The sequence below is a fragment of the Podarcis gaigeae genome, assembly GCF_964106915.1.
Source record: "Podarcis gaigeae genome assembly, chromosome: 2".
In the NCBI taxonomy this organism is placed as follows: Eukaryota; Metazoa; Chordata; class Lepidosauria; order Squamata; family Lacertidae; genus Podarcis; species Podarcis gaigeae.
This window is the reverse complement of record NC_139679.1, coordinates 72,226,844-72,245,704: the sequence shown is the minus strand read 5'-3', so window position 1 is coordinate 72,245,704 and position 18,861 is coordinate 72,226,844. Positions and strand designations below refer to the sequence as shown.

Sequence of the window (18,861 nt, the reverse complement as noted above, 5' to 3'; positions counted from 1 at the left end):
TGGAAGACAATTTTACTCGGCTATGAATGATCGCCAAAGAAGAAGATTTGTAGCTTGGATAAATAATGCTAATTAATTCTGTGATTATTCCCATAGTCTCTGCTAACCTTCTGTTTGGATTTTATGGTTGCAGAATTTTGCATTGTCAGTGTATAATTCTAGTCTGATCACTCTAATGGTAGCTTCAATACAGAGGGCCTTGCTAATGTTTTAAAGTGGGAGCACTGACTGGCTCACCACACGCTAGGTAGTGCTTCTTAAGAGAACCTATGCTCCATATTAACTTGCCAGCAGTTCTCTCCTTGCCAGGCAGACCAACTTGTATATGTAACGTGCTTGCATGTTTCAAAACCTCTGAGGCCTCTGCATTTGAATTTTCACAGAAAACTCAGCAAGTTCAAAGTGCCCATCATCAAAGCATCCTCTGCTTTGCAGCACTGGTACATTGCTTGAGTGCCTTTTCTGGCATGATAAGGAATGAACAAAAAGGATGCTGAAGGCACTCAAATCCATTATATTTAATGGAATGGATTGTCAATATATAATGGTTTGTGCACAAGCACCCTTCATCTGTAGGCACCTAAGGCACATGACAACACTGAAGGTGCATGAGAAAACTGAAGATCCCTGAATTGGACTGCTCTGGATCAAAACAAATCTGGAATGCTTTTCTTCTCATTCAACCTGCATTTGTAAGATACTGACTTATGCTGCAGGGGTCACAGTCATTAGGATCTTTTCCTGCTTTCTTCCTATTAATTCAAGCTGTTGGACCAACAGCCCTCTATTCTTCAGTCTTCAAATTGAAGCTTTAAGGACTAATGTCATAGGAACCCCTTGTTCTGTAGGAAACCTTGTGGTGATCATTCTCTGTAAGTGGTGTTCTGGGTAAAACATCATATAGTAAAGGTGCTGTGGTTGCTCTCAACATTTCCCAGTTGGTGCTAGCATGCATCTTGTCCGTGGTTTTTCTTCTTCTTTGGAAATGCCATATCTGAAATTCCTAATCGCTTCACGCAGTGCAGATCTTGGTGGATTTCACCACTGCAAATTCCCTGATTTAGCATGGTTGTAATTTGCTTAAAAGATGCCTGTTTGTAATAATCCAATTAAGCAATCTTAACTAGGGGGTAATGCATAGTGTCAGTGGATAGGAAACCAGCGTGTCTGTCAGATGCCTCTAGCGTAGTGGTTATGATTCTGTTTTCTTTAAAAAAAGTTTAATGCTTTTACTCTGTTCTGCCAAGTCCATAATGGCTGGTGTTTCCAAGACAGGGTGGGGGGCGGTCAGCATTTAAGTGGTGGTGGAAGATGAAAGTTTGAGAACATTTGAGAGAAGGTGGTTACAGTAAAAGAATGTCAGGTCATTGCACTGCTGTGTATGCGGAATACTTGCTGTGTAGTGCACCAGTGATCCTGCTGAGAAGGGCCAACTCTGACAGCATGTTGCCCAGCAGTACAAACATCCAGAGTCATTACAATGTGCTGAGCAAAGCACCACATCTGTGATTGCAGAAGATTATTTAACATGGGTGGATAAAGTTATTTGTACTCAATGAATAGCGATAATGGAATAGCGTCCATTTTTGTAATGTGTGTGTGTAGATATATATATGGTCTGAAAAAATAATATTTGGTTTCAGAAAGAAGAGTTAACTCATGCCTCAGAAAGCGTAAAATTAGGATTCTGCCTTAACTTTTGCACCATGTAAGCCGTAAACACATTCTAAAATCTTGTATATTGTGCTTCCTTACGCCTAAAACTCCATGTACGCACACTTTTCCCTTAGTCTTTCAGTCCCAATGCAAAAAGGAATAACTTTAAGGTATGCTGTATGTCTGTAAAAATAATGATTCCAGCCATTAAAAAAAACAAAAACTTGTAACTCATCCATTTTTCATTCTATTTCACTGAGCACCAAGGTGATTTCCCACCTTAAATTTCATGTGGATAGGATAATCATATTGAATGTACATAAGGAATGTACTTGTGCTTTCTAAGTGTGAAATTCTATACAGCTATTCCTTTTTTTTATCACACTGTAACCCACATTCAGGATCCAGAGTAGCCAAAGATACTGAGCTAATCTTTTATAAGTAAATCTCCACTGTAGCTAATAAGACAGCAAGATTTGGCAGGCATAAAAGGTGGTGCTACACATTACATGTAAATCTGTGTGTGACACATACTTCAGCCACTTGTATTAGGGGGAAAATGGCTTCAAGAGGAGAGATTTAGGGAAGAGACACCTTGGAGAAAATGTGTTTAACCCTTCTTTTGCCCTTTCCTCAAGCCTCTTCCTCTTTCCTCCTGTAGAAGTCAGGTTTGGAAGGGTAAACAGACATCTGGAACCCTGAGGCTTTTGTGGGGGGAGGGGAGATCAATCTGCTTCTACACTCCAAATCACTTCCTTACAAAACTAATTTTCCCTAATAGAAACAGCCATTGAGATATTGTGTGCATCTACGTACAGTTACGTACTTAATTTGTTCCGGAGGTCCGTTCTTAACCTGAAGCTGTTCTTAACCTGAAGCACCACTTTATCATGGGGCCTCCTGCTGCCGCTGCGCCGTCGGAGCACGATTTCTGTTCTCATCCTGAAGCAAAGTTCTTAACCCGAGGTACTATTTCTGGGTTAACGGAGTATGTAACCTGAAGCGTATGTAACCCAAGGTACCACTGTAGTTCCATTTTACAATAACGTATGTTGCTTTCACCATCAGCTGATATAATCTGCACAAATGGACCATTGCTGGTCAGTCCAATAATTAATTTGCCCAATTAGAATGGAGGACATTCCTCTGACATACTTGGGGAAGGGGGGGCAGTCCTTAAATTCTTCTGATGGCTCCTTACTATCCTTAATAATAAATATAATTTTGTTTTAGCCTATAGAACTTATTATGTGCACTGCTTAGGGATTCTTTAAGCCCTTTGTAATTTTTTAAAATAAATACAAGTATGGAAGAAGGATTCCCCCGCCCCCAACAATAGTTGTTTCTCAGCAACCTGAGGGCTTCCTGTGCAGTTTGGTGCTGAACGGTGTGACAAGGCTGGAGGACGGAAGCATCCTTGAAATGCGCAGGGTTATCCCACAAGAAGTCGTCCCCAATAATCACTGAGTGAATGGGTGGCAGGTTTTCAGAAAGGGTGGTCGTAACAGCAGTGCCTGGCAGTGATGCGCCATCCCCGTTTCTAGGTTTGAGTACCTTGTCATGGAAGAGCCATGACAGGACATGGCTGCAGCAGCTTCCCTGGAGCTATGGAGACCTCCTGCTTCCCCTATTCTTGATTCCTCTTATTCACAGTGATTATTTTCTATGCTGGGATATGGATCCTTGTGTACCTGTACAGGAGCTGCTATAATTGATAGCTTGTAGAAGTTGTCGTCTCGATTGTTTTGCCTGTTGCTTTCATGCCGCTGCTGTGAAAATACTGTGCCCCAGCTCCGCAGGCAGAGCCTGTGTCCTTGCCAGGCTTTCAATGCTGAATCATCTTGCCGTTGTTAGCTAGCTGTGTAATCCCTCAGCTTGGCTCCCCTTCACTTTGTGGCTTTCTGCTGGAAAGATCAGGACAAAAATACACAAGATTTGCAGAGGAAATGAATGTCATTTGATCAGCCTGGCCTTCTGCTCAGAAATGGCCTTGTCCTCTGGTGACCAACCTCCCTTCTAAGGTAGAAACATGATAGATAGAAATTAGGCAGGCTTTTCTGATGGAGTTGTGAGCCTGCTTTGGGCATAGTTTACCACAGAGATTTTTTTTGGGGGTGGGTGGGGGGTTAAAGTATTAAATAATTAAATCATTTTGTTAATGTAAAGAATAAGGTTGTAAATTAACATGTGGTCTTGGATCAGATTTGCAGCACTGTTTAGGACAGAGGCCCTCCAGATGTTGCTGGATTCCAGTTCCCATAATCACTGGATGTGATGGCTAGGCTGACGAGCGTTGGAGTCCATCTGGAGGGCACCTGGCCCCTCACTTCCTGTTTATCAAATATGCAAAGAAATATCAATGGGAAACTTGGTCTAAACCGATGATTTAAATGGGCCTTTTGCCTTGCTAATTAATACCATGGTTTAAATATTCTTGTGTGCCATCCCCTCTTAATCTTAGAAGCATTAGCAAGGGAGGCCTTGCCAGGAAAGAATCGCAGAAGCCAGGTGTGGTGGTTGTCACCTGAAAAGCTGGCCAACAGCTTCAGGAAAGGCCAGCTAAATGCTTGAGGATTAATGGAGTGGGTACGTAGTAGCTGGCATGCAGCTTGGCAATACTTCCGGATCTTTTGCTGTCTCTAGAGGTTCAGGTGGCCTTGGTGGCTCGGGGTGCCTTCCATCAGCTTCAGCTGGTGGCCCAGCTGTGCCCCTATTTGGAAAGGGGTAGCCTAATTGCCGTCATCTATGCTGTCATCTAACCTCTATGGGGCTGCCTCTAAAGGTGGTTCAGAAACTTCAGCTGGTGCAGAATTCAGAAATCAGGTTGCTCACCAGTATAAGATGGTTTGAGCCTATTGCACCAATCCTGGCCCAACTTCACTGGCTGCCAATTTGTTTCTGGGCCCAGTTCAAAGTGCTGGTTTTGACCTATAAGGCCTTAAATGGCTCAGGATCGCAATACCTCAAGGACTGCCTCTTCCTCCTACCCAGACCCTGGAATCGTCATCTGAGGCCCTTATTTGTGTGTCTCCTCCCCAAGAGGTCTGGAGAACAGGCAATACGAGAACAGACCTTTTCTGCAGTGGCTTCCCATTCGTGGAATACTCCCCCTGGGGAAGCTAGCCTGGCACTTTCATTACCTTTCTGTAGGTAACAAGTGAAGACATTTCTCTTTAAGCATGTCTTTGCCTGATTAACTTTCTATGGCTTCTTAAATGTGTTTATGGAAGGGGGGGTTATTGGTTTGTTTTTGTTTTATTATGTATTTGTGTTTTCATTTTTATGTTGTGAACTGCCTTGTGATCTTCAGATTAAGGGTGATAAACAAATTTAATTAATAATGGAGGACCTTCCCCAATGGTTGTGTTCCATGTGCCCATGTTGTGGCTCCACCTGACTGTTCCTGCAAGGATTTGTGTGTATTTCTCACACTGCTTGCTTGCTTGCTTGCTTGTTCTAGTAGAAAAGACTCAACTCTCGTTTTTGGAAGAATGCCATGCCATTCTCTCGATGACTCAATTTCTCACTGCACATTCATGGGTATATTAACTGTAAAGTGTATCCTGTGAGTTCTGCTCTGTGGCTCTTCTTTTCTCTTGACTTCACTGTGAGTTGAAGGAAGGAAGGAATCTGGCCAAACTGCGAAGGGTTTTCTGGCGTCTCCAACAGGGCCTGCCTTGTCCTGATGTTTTCTGCCTCAACCAGCACTGCAGACTGTCCCCTCCCTTCCCCCCAAAGGCCTCCCTCTTCCTCCCAGGAAGGAGGGTTTTGTGTTTTGACTATAAATGGCATGCCGCCATAAATCATTTCTGCGCAGGCTCTCTCTGTCTCTGGTTTGTTGCCATAGTGATGAATACTTTCCTCTTCCCTGAGAGCAGCATTGTATTAATGTAACTGTGCAGCCGTGATTAACTTAAAATGACGACAGAGGGTGAGTGGGATACAGACCTGAGTGTGTGTCTCAGTAGCTTATCTGTTAAGAGCCAGGCACTTCATAGCCCTAAACACCACAGATAAAGACGTCTGTGGCTCAGAAGTGCATGATGGTGGCACAGTTCAGCCGTCCTGCATTTTGGGAAACAAGTTTTATGGCTGTAATACTCTGCTTGTTTACATGGATGTAATTCTGAGTGAACACAGTGGGACTTGTTTCCAAGTCAACACAGAGAGGACCAAAATGTGCATCAAATGACTTTTGTTAAAATAACTTATTCCTTATAAGCTAAAATGATAATTTCTGCTTGGTCTCTCGCAAGCCAGAAACGTATCAGATATATGCTTATAGATTGAATGTGTTTCATTGATTCATAGAATTGTAGAGTTGGAAGGGGGAACCAAGGGTCATCTAGTCCCCTCCACAGTTTTTACAGGCTCGTTACCCAAAAGGCATGTGTGCGTCCTTGATACTCTATGGAGTATCACAGACATGTTTGTTTCTTGCTTGAGAAACTTTGTTCTAAACCAGTAGTCTTCAACTTTTCAGATCCTGGAGCCACCTTTAACCCAAACATTCATTTGGTGACCTATTTCTCACTTCCCTTCCATATATTTATATGGTGGTTAAGCTTCTGTTATGACCCACCTTACATCAGACCATGACCCGGCATTGAGTCCTGACCCATCAGTTGAAGACAAGTGGTCTAAACCATCTGGACTATTTTCTTCCACTTTACTAGATAGTGTGGGCCTACCTTCATATCAAAATGTTTGGTCTTGAGGATTTTGCTTATTTCCAAGATGGTTGGAAAATACTTGTTCGTGGAACCTACGGTAGTATGAAAGAGGGAAGACTTGTGAACCTCTGGCAAATATACATGCTATATGAATGAGTGTGTCTGTGCACAACATGAAAAAAAGGCACTTTAGCCTTCTTAATCTTCTAAAGCAGGGTAGCCAACATGTTCTCCTTCAGATGTGTTAGACTACATCTCCCATCGACCACAGCCAGCATAACCAGTGGTCAGGGATGACGGGGGTCCAACAATATTTTGAGGGTACCATATTGACCACCTGTATTCTTAAGCAATTTACAAACTATTACGAACCTCTTTTCTTACCACCCCCACTCCTTTCTCCCTGCAGCTACCTGAATGATTTGGAGAGGATAGCCAAAGTGGATTACATTCCAACCCAGCAAGATGTGCTGAGAACCAGAGTGAAGACCACAGGCATTGTAGAGACTCATTTTACCTTCAAAGACCTGCATTTCAAGTAAGTACATAAACTATATAGCTTCCTTTAGGGAAATAAGATTCAAGGTGTACCTAACGTTCATTGCAGAACAGATAAAGTTGGATTTTAGCTATCAGTGTATTTGACACCAAGGCAGACTTAGCAACATTATGCGCACCCTGCAGCAGAGGGCTCTCTTGTAACCTGCCATGGAGATGGGCCGGACATTCCAGCCGAGGGAGAGGGTGCTGCACGTTCCCCTGATGTCACAGGGAAATGGATGACTTAGCAACAGTTTCATAGTGATCTGGGAAAAGCAATACAATCGAATAATACACATCAAAAAGAAATGCCAAATAAACGTGGGTGCCTGGCCTCTGGAATTAGGTATTACATATGTAGCATTTTCACTTGTGCCTTTTTGCATATATTTTTTTTATCTCATCCTGCAGATCAGGGCGACTCCTAGGACTATGTGACCATTTGCTAGTAGGGAGACACATAGCTAACCATCAAGTGAAACACAACTGTGTCCATTACCTCCCAACACAGCAGGGATTATTCAGATTGCCTTGCCTTCACTGTCTCATACTGCAATGATAGAAGCTCTGCTTTAAACGCCCTGGATGTGGTCATTCTGAAAAGCTTTGCTTTTCCATAAATCCATTTGCTGAGTTGTCAGAAAGGAATGATGCATCCCAAAGCCATAAGGGAGCCAGATTTACAGTTGGAACCAATTTCTCCTTAATCGGCTTATTTGGTGCCTTGACAAGCACCTGATTTTCTCCCTGGCCTGCATGCAGGAGAGATGTGCTTTTCTTTTCTTCCCTTTTCTTTTTGGCTTTCGAATGTGTTTGACTCTGGGTTGAATTAGAAAGGGAACATGCTGGCTTGCCTTTATCAGAGCATAAATGCATGACTCCGTAAACCAATAGGCCGAGCTGTAGGGTCTGGCATACAAATGTCCAGGCTGAGATGGTGCCAGTGTAATCTCCCCGCAGTTGTCGGCTCTGAATGCAGCATGAAGGCATCACTGTGGAAAGCCTTTGTATTCTAAGGATTAGACCACCAGAAACTAGAATTACAGCTTTCCTTCCGCACAACAGAAAGGCAGGCTGCTATGCCAGTATATGGGCGATCAAAGTGCACATCTTCGTGGTATGGGGAAAATGTCTTTGGGTTTTGGGTGTACAAAATTTGACGTTCCAGATTATCTGGTAAACTGGAAATACAGCTAGCAAAGGCAGGTTGTATTTGTACACCAGCTGGCCAGCACACTGAGTTGCTGGAGCAGTTTAAAGAGTTCACTTCCTTGATGCATGGACCGTAGGCAGACTGGCTTATTACAACAATTTGGCCCCAGGTGACACTTTTTAAAGTGTGTGTACACTGGAAAATGTTAAACATGATGTGGTGTGCTAGGTTAAAACAAAGACTGAAAACCTCCTTTCTGGAGGACTCTTATGATCCAATAGGTATTCGGTTCAAGGTAAGCAGACATTCTGCACAAAGGAAAGATGGACTTTACTGGTCAGTGAACTCCACAGTTTGTGACAAGTTGAGCCAGAAATGTCACTGATTGAGATCCAGTTGAGGATCCCTGCACAGCCTTATCTGGTTACACTGAGCTTCAATGAAAATTTAAATGAAGGCAAGACATGAATTGCAACACCAGCTGGGAGATTTGGGGAGAGAGGAGTCCGTCGTAACGTGGTTCACACATCACATTAAACCAAGGTTAAAAAGTAATGATGGTTTAATGAGAATGGGCAGCATGCTGGTGCACATGGCTAAAAAGTTCTTAGTCTCCTCCTCCCCAACTCCTGCACTCTTGAAACCCACCTGTTGGCTACAATTGAAGGCATCTTTCAAACATTGGTCACCAGTACTAGGGGTTACAAGAACGAATGCCATTTTTCAAAGTTAACGTGATGTTGATGGACAAAACAGACTGCTGTGTTCCACTTCTGAGTCTATCAGTGTTATTTTCTCTTCTTTATTACTGTGAAATAGATGGAGGCAAAGAAGCAAACTTTCTAGTGAAGACTGGCTTGAAAGAGGAAGTGTGTTGTCAGTGACACATACCACAGGGGATGTGAGGACAGTTACTTTTGCATCTCAATAGATCTAGTTCTTTCTCTGTAGGATTGAGTGATACGGAATTGGTTTCCATATTCAAATGAATGCAGTGTGATTATAGAAAAAATAACAGATACAAAAAGAAGAAGCTGTATTCTGGCTGATTTGAGTTGCAACTTCTAGTTGACCATTTTAATCCTGAAAAGTCAGTTGAAAAAGAATGAGTTGTGCCTTGCACTCCTGTGAACAAAAAATGCAACTCATCCAAATGTAAGATTATTCTGTTCAAAAACAGAACAAAACTGCACACATCCCACAGTTGCCATTGCCAACAGTTGTAAGGACCACAGGAGCACACTTAGGCTGCATTTGCATATAATGATAAGGCAGCATTCTGGCTTCATAAACTATGCTGTGCACAAGTTGTGAACTGATGCATGCAGCTGCCTTGCTCCTGCTTCACTCCTTCCCTGGCATAAGTGGGCAAGCAAACCAGGAAAAGTGCAGGTCAGTGTTGAGTCCAGACCCAGGATTATGGTTTCTGCCTCCTTATCAAGACATAAACCAACAGGAAAAGATTGATCAATCCAGCTAGTGGTCATGGTTGAAGGTGTAACACTAAACACTCCCCATTCCAGTTGTTTTGCCCATTTGCACCAGGGAATAGCAAATTTGGAGCGATGGAGCTGTTTATACAATATTGTTTCTCAAGACAAGAACCTTGGCTTCCCCTTAAGTGCAATTGAAGCATCTTAGTCAAACACTGCTATACATTGATTTGCATAGCAGTATTCAGACACCAAGTTTCTCCATCAGTGTCATTCATTTGACCAAGTACGTGCTCTCATCTCACCACTGACTAGCAGGGCAGGGGCCCAGTGAGCACCTGCATATAACAGCCCTGTTGCTGACAAATAGCAAGTGCTTCTAGTGTTTAAAATACTTCTAGACTTCTCCCTTCATTGGGGCAGCATACTGTTTGAGAGTGGTAGTACCACCTTCACTTGCAGGTATATAGAATTCCTCCTCCCATGTGCTTAGAATGTATTAGGAGGGTCACAACCTTGTTCCCTAGCATGGGATGATGACACACATAAGTTAACGTGGCTACCTTTTTATTTATGGCATGGCCCTGTTACTCTAGTGGAGTATCTGGCAACTCAAGTGTGCAATAAACCAGACTGGCTTAAGCTTCCCATCACAGCCAAATTCTCTTACTTAAGCGAAGTGGTTCTGTTTCTCTTAGTGCAAGGGGCAGGTGCCCCAGTGATATGAATGCTCTGAGAACCGGAGTGGAGGCAAGTGTGAAGCACCCTGCTGCCCTTAGAGCCCAACATTTGCTGTAATAAAAAGCTCCAATCTCAGTATATTGGATTTTCAGTAACATGGTTCTTTCTGGGTCATTGTTCTCCAGAGGGTAGTCTGCCTTCAAGCCAAATAAGATATTTCCAATCATTTTCCTTAGCACAGTTGCATGTGGAACTCAATTTATATGATTTCCAATAGAGTTTGTGCCCCTTCTTTCCCCTCTAGCTGCTGCTAATGACTTAATGACTATGGGGAGGGGAGGGGAGAGGAGAGAGGCTGCATTTTTCATTCTGCCTACTTTGTCCGTGACAGAAATATACGTCAGCCAGTGTAGCTCAATAAGCTAAGAGTGAATAGTTTGTATGAATGCCTAACTATACTAGGCCTAAAAATAAAGGAAAATTTGGTTCATGTAGTGAAAGGAGAATAAACACAGCAGTTGTTTCTTCCGTATGCTGATACGCCTGTTTGTTATGTTCGTTGGAGGTGGTCGTCTTGTGCTCTTGAGTTCTTAGGGGCCCTGTTGTCGTAGGTCAGAAAAGGATTGTGGCTTCCCATCCCTCCGGCCTGGCCAGTGTGAGGGTTGCCTTTCCTTCCTGAACTTCCCATCCTCATCTGAGAATGTCCTGAGGCTGCTGCCTCGTCATAGAGAAGTATGTCTGCTGCATTAGAAAGCAACCTTGTAAACTACTCCAAAAATTATTAGTCCACGGGCATTTTTACTAGCCCCCAGGTCCACATATCTCTGTGTTAGCTGTTTATGCCGCAAGGAATTTATTGGTTGCTGAAGTTAATGACTGGAATTGGAGGGAAAGGGGAGCTCTCATGTATAAATATTATTACATCGTCATAGCAATACTTAAGAGTTTCCTCATAGTGGTTTGTTGAAATTTAGAAGGAATATCTCCCTCTTGATTATAATGTCATCCAGATCTTTTTCCCAAATGCATATTGACAATGCATAACTAAAAGTGCATCTTGATGAGCCCTCTTGTTAAATTTTATATAGCCCTTCACTATGTTCCGGGACTAATCTTAGCCTTTTTTCTTCCTTGTGCAAGCGCAGGCTTGGGTTTCCAACTCCCATTTCTCAATGAAGCAAGTTCTGTAGTATGTTTCTTAGCACCTGAGAATGTGGCCCAGCTTTTCATTGAGCTGCTGAAGTGTGCCTTTTTCTGGGGGTGGAAGGGCAGAGTTTGTTTACATGTCACGTCGGTTTCCTGTCTCCACTTTTCCTTGGGATGGAATTCCCACTCTGTTTCCTCTCATTGTCCAGCCGAGGGCTCAGCCTGCCCCGTGCGTTGGCAGCCTGTCTCCACAGCCCTTGTGTGGAAGGCTGGCAGCAAGCCAGGCCTAGAACTCTGCAAAGAATCCCCCCAGAAAGGGCGGGGGGGGGGAGAGCTCTCCCATAGCACGGCTTCCCTGCCAACTCATAGGGCCACTTTGAATGTGTTTTTCCAGCACCGAGAAATAATCTCTCTGCAAAGTGTGTACTTAGTAGTGCTCGAAACCTATTTATGTTCTAACGGCATTTTTATCTTGCCCTTCTTTCAAGGAGCACAAGGCAGTGTGCTCACACCTACACACTCGCTTTCTTTGCCCCTTGTGAGGTAGGCTAGGCTAAGAGTGTTTTGGCCCAAGGTCACCCAATGAGCCGAGTGCAGATTTCAACCTATGAGTGTGTCCCCAAAGGGTCAGAGTCCCAACACCCAGCCCACCACACCAGCCTCTGCAACATCTTAAATGTTTGGGAAAAGGGGCCTGTTCAGTAGCCCTTAGTTCTTTGCTATCGTTGTATGTCAGCAATGTAGCAGAAGGCTTCGAAAATATAGTTTAATCATTTTACCATGAAGTTTCAAAGTCTTGTCTTGTTCCCAGCAAATACGTAACTGTGTTACCCACAAGATTGTGCAGGCCAAATAAAACATGCAGATTGAAGATGTGCAGTCCTCCTTCAACCACCAGGCAGAATTCAATCCTGAAATTGGGTCTTCCAATCTAGTGTGACAAATTTCCATGGATCTCTTTGGTTTTCAGACAGTCTCCTTTGCTGTAGCTCCCCAGGTTACAGGTTCTGGATGTTTTCAGAAAAGCGTTGTTTAGAGTTAAACTTTACCTTGGCTTTATAGATTTACGGCTGCATAAACAGTAGTGTAGCATGGCGCTCAGAAATGAGCTGGGAAGCGGCTGTTCAATCTTACTAAAGAACTTGAAGAGAACACACGGGGGGGGGGTCCATGGGGGAAAGAACAGCCTTATCCCAGGCCAGAGCAGACAGTGGGGTAGGAGTAGCTAGAAGAAAACTAAGTACAGTGGTACCTTGTTTTAAGAACAGCTTATTTTATGAACAATTTGGGTTAGGAACACTGCAAGCCCGGAAGTAGGTGTTTTGGTTTGTGAACTTTGCCTTGGAATAAGAACATGTTCCGTTTCCTGTTGAGTGTGTTCCATTTGTAAATTGAGTCCCCCGCTGCTATGGGAAAGCATGCCTTGGTTTAAGAACGGACTTCCAGAACGGATTACGTTTGTAAACCAAGGTACCACTGTACACTGGTTCCAGGGCTAGAAGAACAGCCCTTCCATTTCTGTCTCTAAAAACAAGGAAGATTTATTTTTATTTATTTATTTTATTACACTTATATACATCTTTGTATGTAAAGTTGAGGGCTTTGTGTGCTCAGTTGCCTCAAAATACTTGTTGATGGGGTGAGAGGGGGAGGAAAGCCAGAGGGAGGGGAAATGGGATGGAGTATAGCAGAGGAAAGCAGGGTTGGCTTACTGCAAAAGTAAATGGGAGCAGCACTCCACACTGCAACGTTTTGTTGCAGGGCCCACGTGTTCCTTTCTGGGGCCTGGACTGGTGTGAGGGAGTGGCATGTGGCTCTTTCCTATTCTGTGGCGCCTGATGGTTCATTCATCCTGAACCTATTTCCCATTTCCATTCTTCCTTGAGCTCTTCTATAGGTATCCATGGTAGTTTGGCTTCTCCTAGGATTCACAATGATTTATGTTGGTAGATGCAGTGGCCATGTTTTAGCTGCATTTATTAGTAATTTTTGGAACATGACGATGCCTTCACATGGCCTTTGTTGGGAAGTCACCTGGTGTTTTAGAGCAGTTTCTAAGTACAACTAATGGCCTTGCTCAGGTCCTGCTGGGCAGCTAACTGATTATTATGCACTGCATGGGCCTTCAAATGACTTACGGCTCCATTAGCCAGATCAGATGTTCTTCTCCCCCCCCCCCCCAATCTACCCCACATCCCCCAAAGCAGAAAGTATGCCTTAGTTTACAGTCCTGTCCCACTGCGTTGCAGCCCACACACGTTTTAGCTCTTCCAGCACAGGCAGAATCATTTTTCTCCTTCCATCTGTCCGCAAATTGAGGCTGCAAGATAACAATCTGAATCCAGAGTGTACTTCAGGAAATTCTTGACTACCACTGCCAGGCAGTGACTAATGCTCATGTTCTCTCCTAGTGATATCAGGGTAAATTCTCAGGGGAATGACATTAGAGAAAGTATCTCACTCATATGCAGTGTTATATTAGCATTGTCTTCCTTTTTGCTGTCTTACTATGAATTCCAACCAAGATAATGTTTATATAGTCTAAAATGCATGGGGTTGAACAGATTTCCTCTAGGAGCAAGGCCTTTTCAGTCATGGGACCATCCTAGCCTAAGCCATAATGCTCTATGTTTTCAAATGTTGGTCTAAAACCTGTCCCTTTAAGCTGGACTTAGAGGATTCTGTTGCTCCTCGCCCTTCTGTATAGGTTTTCTATTGTGTATTTGAGTTTCTGTTGAGATTAGTGTGTCTGGTTGGGTTCACTACTTTTCAACTCTTGCTTTGGTTTTATTGTACAGTTTGATTTTTTTGTTGCAATGTTTTTGATGTTAACTGCTTGGAGTAAATTAGTGGCAAGTGCCAGACAGTGGCTGTCTCCTCTCACTAACTAACCTCTTTGGCCTGATATACTCTAAACTCTTAATGCTGGGGAACTGTTTGTGGCTGCCTTCCAGGAACACTTTTTCTTGGGAGCTATGGCTCTTCTGAAACCACAAAAGTAGTTTTCTCTGTGCTTCAGGGCAGGAAGACACAACCCATGAAGCACATAGGTGTCGTTGAACGCAGCAACTGTGCATGCCATTTATCCTCAGTAACTTGACAGACAACCTCCTATCCTGATGCGGTAGTGCTGTGTTTCCCTACTCACAGGATAGGCAACGTATTGTAGACATTAATAAGGGCAGAAGAGGGAGGATCAGTGATACCATTTTTGTATGTCAGCCATAAGTTTAATACAGTGGTAATAATGATGATGATGATGATGATGGCTTGGCTCCCAAACAAATCGGCTTCTGAACACTGCAAACCTGGAAGTAAGCATTATGGTTTGGGAAAAATTTTCGGAAGCCAAACATCCGATTGAGTGCAGGAAGCTCCTGCAGCCAATCAGAAGCCACACTTTGGTTTTCGAACAGTTTTGGGAGTCGAAAGGACTCCCGGAACGGATTAAGTTCAAGAACCAAGGTTCCACTGTAGAACATCACATGTAGGTTTAGCCTCAGTGCCTCTTACTTGGATTAGGGAAGATCATTGCCTTGTGCTGAACTGGTTGTACAGAAAACCTTACCCAGTGCTCTGGTTACTGCGGCCATCATGACAGCGTCATCATGGTTGTGTTATTACCCTTTGAGTTCATAGTGTGTGTTCCTTAGTGCCACTGGCTTTGGCTATGCGGTCAGTCGCTTTGTTGATGCTGAGAATAGTGCATTCATCAAGTCGGTTGGTGTGACTCCCTTTCAGACACTTAGGAATTGGGCTCCAGGTTCCAAACAGAAGAAAGCTGTACTTCTTAACCATGCAGCAAATGGCTCTGAGAGATGCGAGTAGTTTCCTTATTTCTTTACATTTCATACAAGGAAGGGAAAGTCCAAGAATGTTTGTCTGAGGGAATCGGGGCTGGGCAGCAGTCTGCTACTCAGTATACTCATATTTGCAGCATTCAGCAGGCAGGGAGGTTTGCCCTCCAAGCCATCTTGCAGCCTTAAATCTCCACATTTTTCCACTGAGCCAGTAAGGAACGTCAGTGACTGCTTCAAAGTTATACTTAGTTTCCAGGTTTGGTTAAGCCCATCTTTTCTTTTGGTTTCCAGCAATATGATGTTGCAATATGATGTTGCTGTAATTGCTGGTTTTTCCCCCCTCACAGGATGTTTGATGTGGGGGGACAGAGGTCCGAGAGAAAGAAGTGGATCCACTGCTTTGAAGGAGTGACTGCCATTATCTTCTGTGTTGCTCTTAGCGCATATGACTTGGTTTTGGCTGAAGATGAAGAGATGGTAAGGAAATATTCATGTTTGCAATAAAGCCTTCAAGGTGCCCTGCTTGCTCTTTGGTACAGAAATTGCTCGATTTTGTTTTCTTAGACTTCCATATACTCTTAAGCCTTCAGCTCCTTTGCCCTTCCCCCTTCTTCCTCTGAGCACACTTCTTGGCTTAGCATATTTGTTGCCTTGACAGAATCGGATGCACGAGAGCATGAAGCTGTTTGACAGCATCTGTAACAACAAGTGGTTCACAGACACATCCATCATCCTCTTCCTCAACAAGAAGGATCTCTTTGAGGAGAAGATCATCCACAGCCCCTTGGCCATCTGCTTCCCGGAGTACACAGGTATGTGGCGCCATTTTTTATTTGAGAAATTAACTTCAAATCCCACACGTCCTTAATTACTCCAGTACTCTTTGGTCTGGAAACACTGTCCTTGGATTGGTGTTAGTGGCAGGCAAGGAGCAAGTTTCTGTCTCACAATCCCCCCACCCCTTGTGGCCTGCCATCTCTCTTTCTGCATCACTCCCAGTTTAGTTTAGAACTAAAATCTAGTGGGAGGTGGTGTACAGGCCAAATTTATTATAGGATTCTTCTAGGTCAGGGATGGGGAGCCTGTGGCCTTTCAGATGTTGTCGGACTACCACTTCCATCACACCACGCTGCTGAGTCTGAAAAGATTTGAAATGCAACTCTAGAAGGGTAATTTACGCCCTGAAACTTGCACAGACTCACTGCGGAGAAAACTACAATTCAAAGATGGGCAAGACCTATTCAAAAGGTGGTTAAGGAGAAAGTTTCTATCTACAGATGCCTATGAAAGCTGTGTGTCGATTTCCATGCATATAACATAATGTGAAATGTAGGCAATGCACACTTTTGCCAAATTCTGACAAAGCTTCCACTTTTAGAAGCAGAGGATTGTGGTGGAAATAATGTGGTTACCAGGTAAATTGCACATTTGATCAGTGCACACATTTTGTAATATATAAGGGACCAGGCATGTAAGGGTGAATATAGGCAGCCAAGTTTTTACATGGGAAATGTGGGGCAATTTTCCTATTGCTTTATTGTACACTCTGGTCTCTTTTCAACAACATAAGTCGTATTATAAATCTCTGATACACATGCTTTGATTCCAGGGGAACATTTCTATTTCTGTAAGCTAGGGGGCAGTAGCGTGTGGACCTGTGTAAACTTGTGCTTGAAGACCTTGTCATTTATACAGTTCAGATCGTGAAAAGTAACCACAAACAGAAAGGGAAGAGGTAACACCTTAAAAAAATGTATTATTTACAGTGGCTTATACAGCTTTGCTACTATAAATATGTTAGTCTTCAGAGTGCCACAAGACTCCCAGTTGAATGAGGTTCCTGTGATAATTAGATTTTTCTTGCAAGAGAGTGGAGCAATTCAGTGACAGCACAAGCCCTGTGTCTTTAGAACAGTAGAAAGGAAGGGCATGGCCTTCTGGATAGACTCAGGAGGAAATGAAATTCAGAAGACAACCAGTCTGCATTTTGCTCAACAAGTGTGGCTGTAGCTAATGAGTGAATGGTTGTGTGTCAGGGGCCGAGTTGTAAGACTTTGGCAGTGGAAAAGGGAGGTGTTCAACACTGCTTTTGTGCATGGCAGGAAGTGTGGAATTTTCTTTTGCTGATAATCTCATCAGCTGCAGTGTGTAGGGAAAGTGCGTAAAGAAACAAGGCCAAGGCAGCTTCTCTGACAAATTTAAGTAACATGTTGCACCCCTGCTCACTCTGCTTGCCATCCCCTTCTTTTCCCCATCCCATGCAGCTTCCCAATCCTACTTCTGAAGCCACTTGCCTGTTCTGTTCTGCAACCCATTTTCACCTTCACTCCCGTGTTGACGCCTCCTCCGAACCCTCCTATTGTGCAGCTCCCCTTGCACAGAAACCCACCCCCTGGTAACTCCCTGCATCTTCCTCCTTCCACATATTGCAACTACAAAGCACCCTTTTCATATTCTGCCCGGTTATGAAGCCACCATCTCCTCCCATTCTCCAGACCCTTTCAGGCCCCTCTTTCTACTCCTTCTTTCTACTCCTTCTTTCTTTCTTTCTTTCTTTCTTTCTTTCTTTCTTTCTTTCTTTCTTTCTTTCTTTCTTTGCATTTTTTACATTCACTCCCTTCCTTCCCCCTCCATCCTCCTTTTCTCAGTTCTCCCTTGCACACAGATTGCCCCTGTTTCTGTTCTCCCTCCTTTCTTCTATTCTGCAGCCTCTTTACACACACATATCCCATTATATATGTTACTGCATATATAAGATGAGTAGAATCTTAAGAACAAGGTGGTCAGCTAGCTTTTTTAGTTAGAGAAGGTTAAGTTCAGGTAATGCTGTGCACAGCTGGATGTTTGTTCGTTAAGAAAATATCTATGCTAAATTACTGCATTGAATCTGGAACTTGGCGTCTGGAACACATGGTATCAGAATGAAATGCATTGTATTTAGGGATGGAGGGACACTGAGGGGTTGCTCTTTTTTGAAAGAAAGAAAACAATTTTAACAAAGAGAAATAGTTGAGATATATACACACAGAAGCAAACACAAAAAACCTAACACAACAGAGGCTTTCCCAACTCCTTTCTTACTGTACTCAAACCTTGTTTTAAGCTGCTGCTACCCCTCTGGGTTACCCTTCCCCCTGCTTGCTCTACTCAAACCTCTGCCATTGTTCAAAATTGACAGCTTTTTAATTTTTTTTACTCTCAGTATCTTTCCATCTCTGCTTCACTCAAACTTCTGCTGTTCAGCTGAACCACCATTCAGCTGTGATGAATATATAAAAATGGGCAAGAGTTAGAATCGCTTCTTCGGGAATCTGTAGGGAAGGATCTCTTCCCCTCCTTTTTCTTTTCTCAGTTTTTAAGCCTCCTCCTGACCAGAGGGGCATGGTATGTAAAGCACAGCTAGGGATGGAAGAACTTGCCAATTTCAGTTCTGTCTGTTTCTCATGTTTCCAATCTTTCCTCATGAAAATTCAACAGCATTTTAGTTCTAATTTCTCCTAATAAACACATTTTATATGCAGTTTTGACTAAGGTGCACATTATTGCAAAGCAATTTTTACTAATAACAATGCTGGGGAAACCCAACCAGATGGGCGGGGTATAAACAACAATAAATTGTTGTTGTTGTTGTCCTCACAAATTCATCCTAATGCATTTTTTTTTTTGCGCTTTTGTCGACTATGGTTTGATAACTGCAGCACAAAAATCAGATAAGTGTGAATTTCAAAGAATGGCTGAGTTTCAGTTCTCATATTGCTTTGGAAAGTGTGAAACTGATC

General features: G+C 43.3%; 1 protein-coding gene across 2 annotated transcripts in view; it reads left to right on the top strand.

The window, feature by feature from the left end:
- Positions 1–18,861, top strand: part of GNAI2 (G protein subunit alpha i2) — a 127,455-nt gene that overhangs the window by 105,721 nt on the left and 2,873 nt on the right. For both annotated transcript variants that reach the window (XM_083726644.1, XM_083726645.1), the window contains exons 5-7: positions 6,739–6,867; positions 15,430–15,559; positions 15,741–15,894. In XM_083726644.1, the coding sequence (XP_083582770.1) occupies positions 6,739–6,867; positions 15,430–15,559; positions 15,741–15,894 (413 nt within the window). The remainder of the gene's footprint in view (positions 1–6,738; positions 6,868–15,429; positions 15,560–15,740; positions 15,895–18,861) is intronic.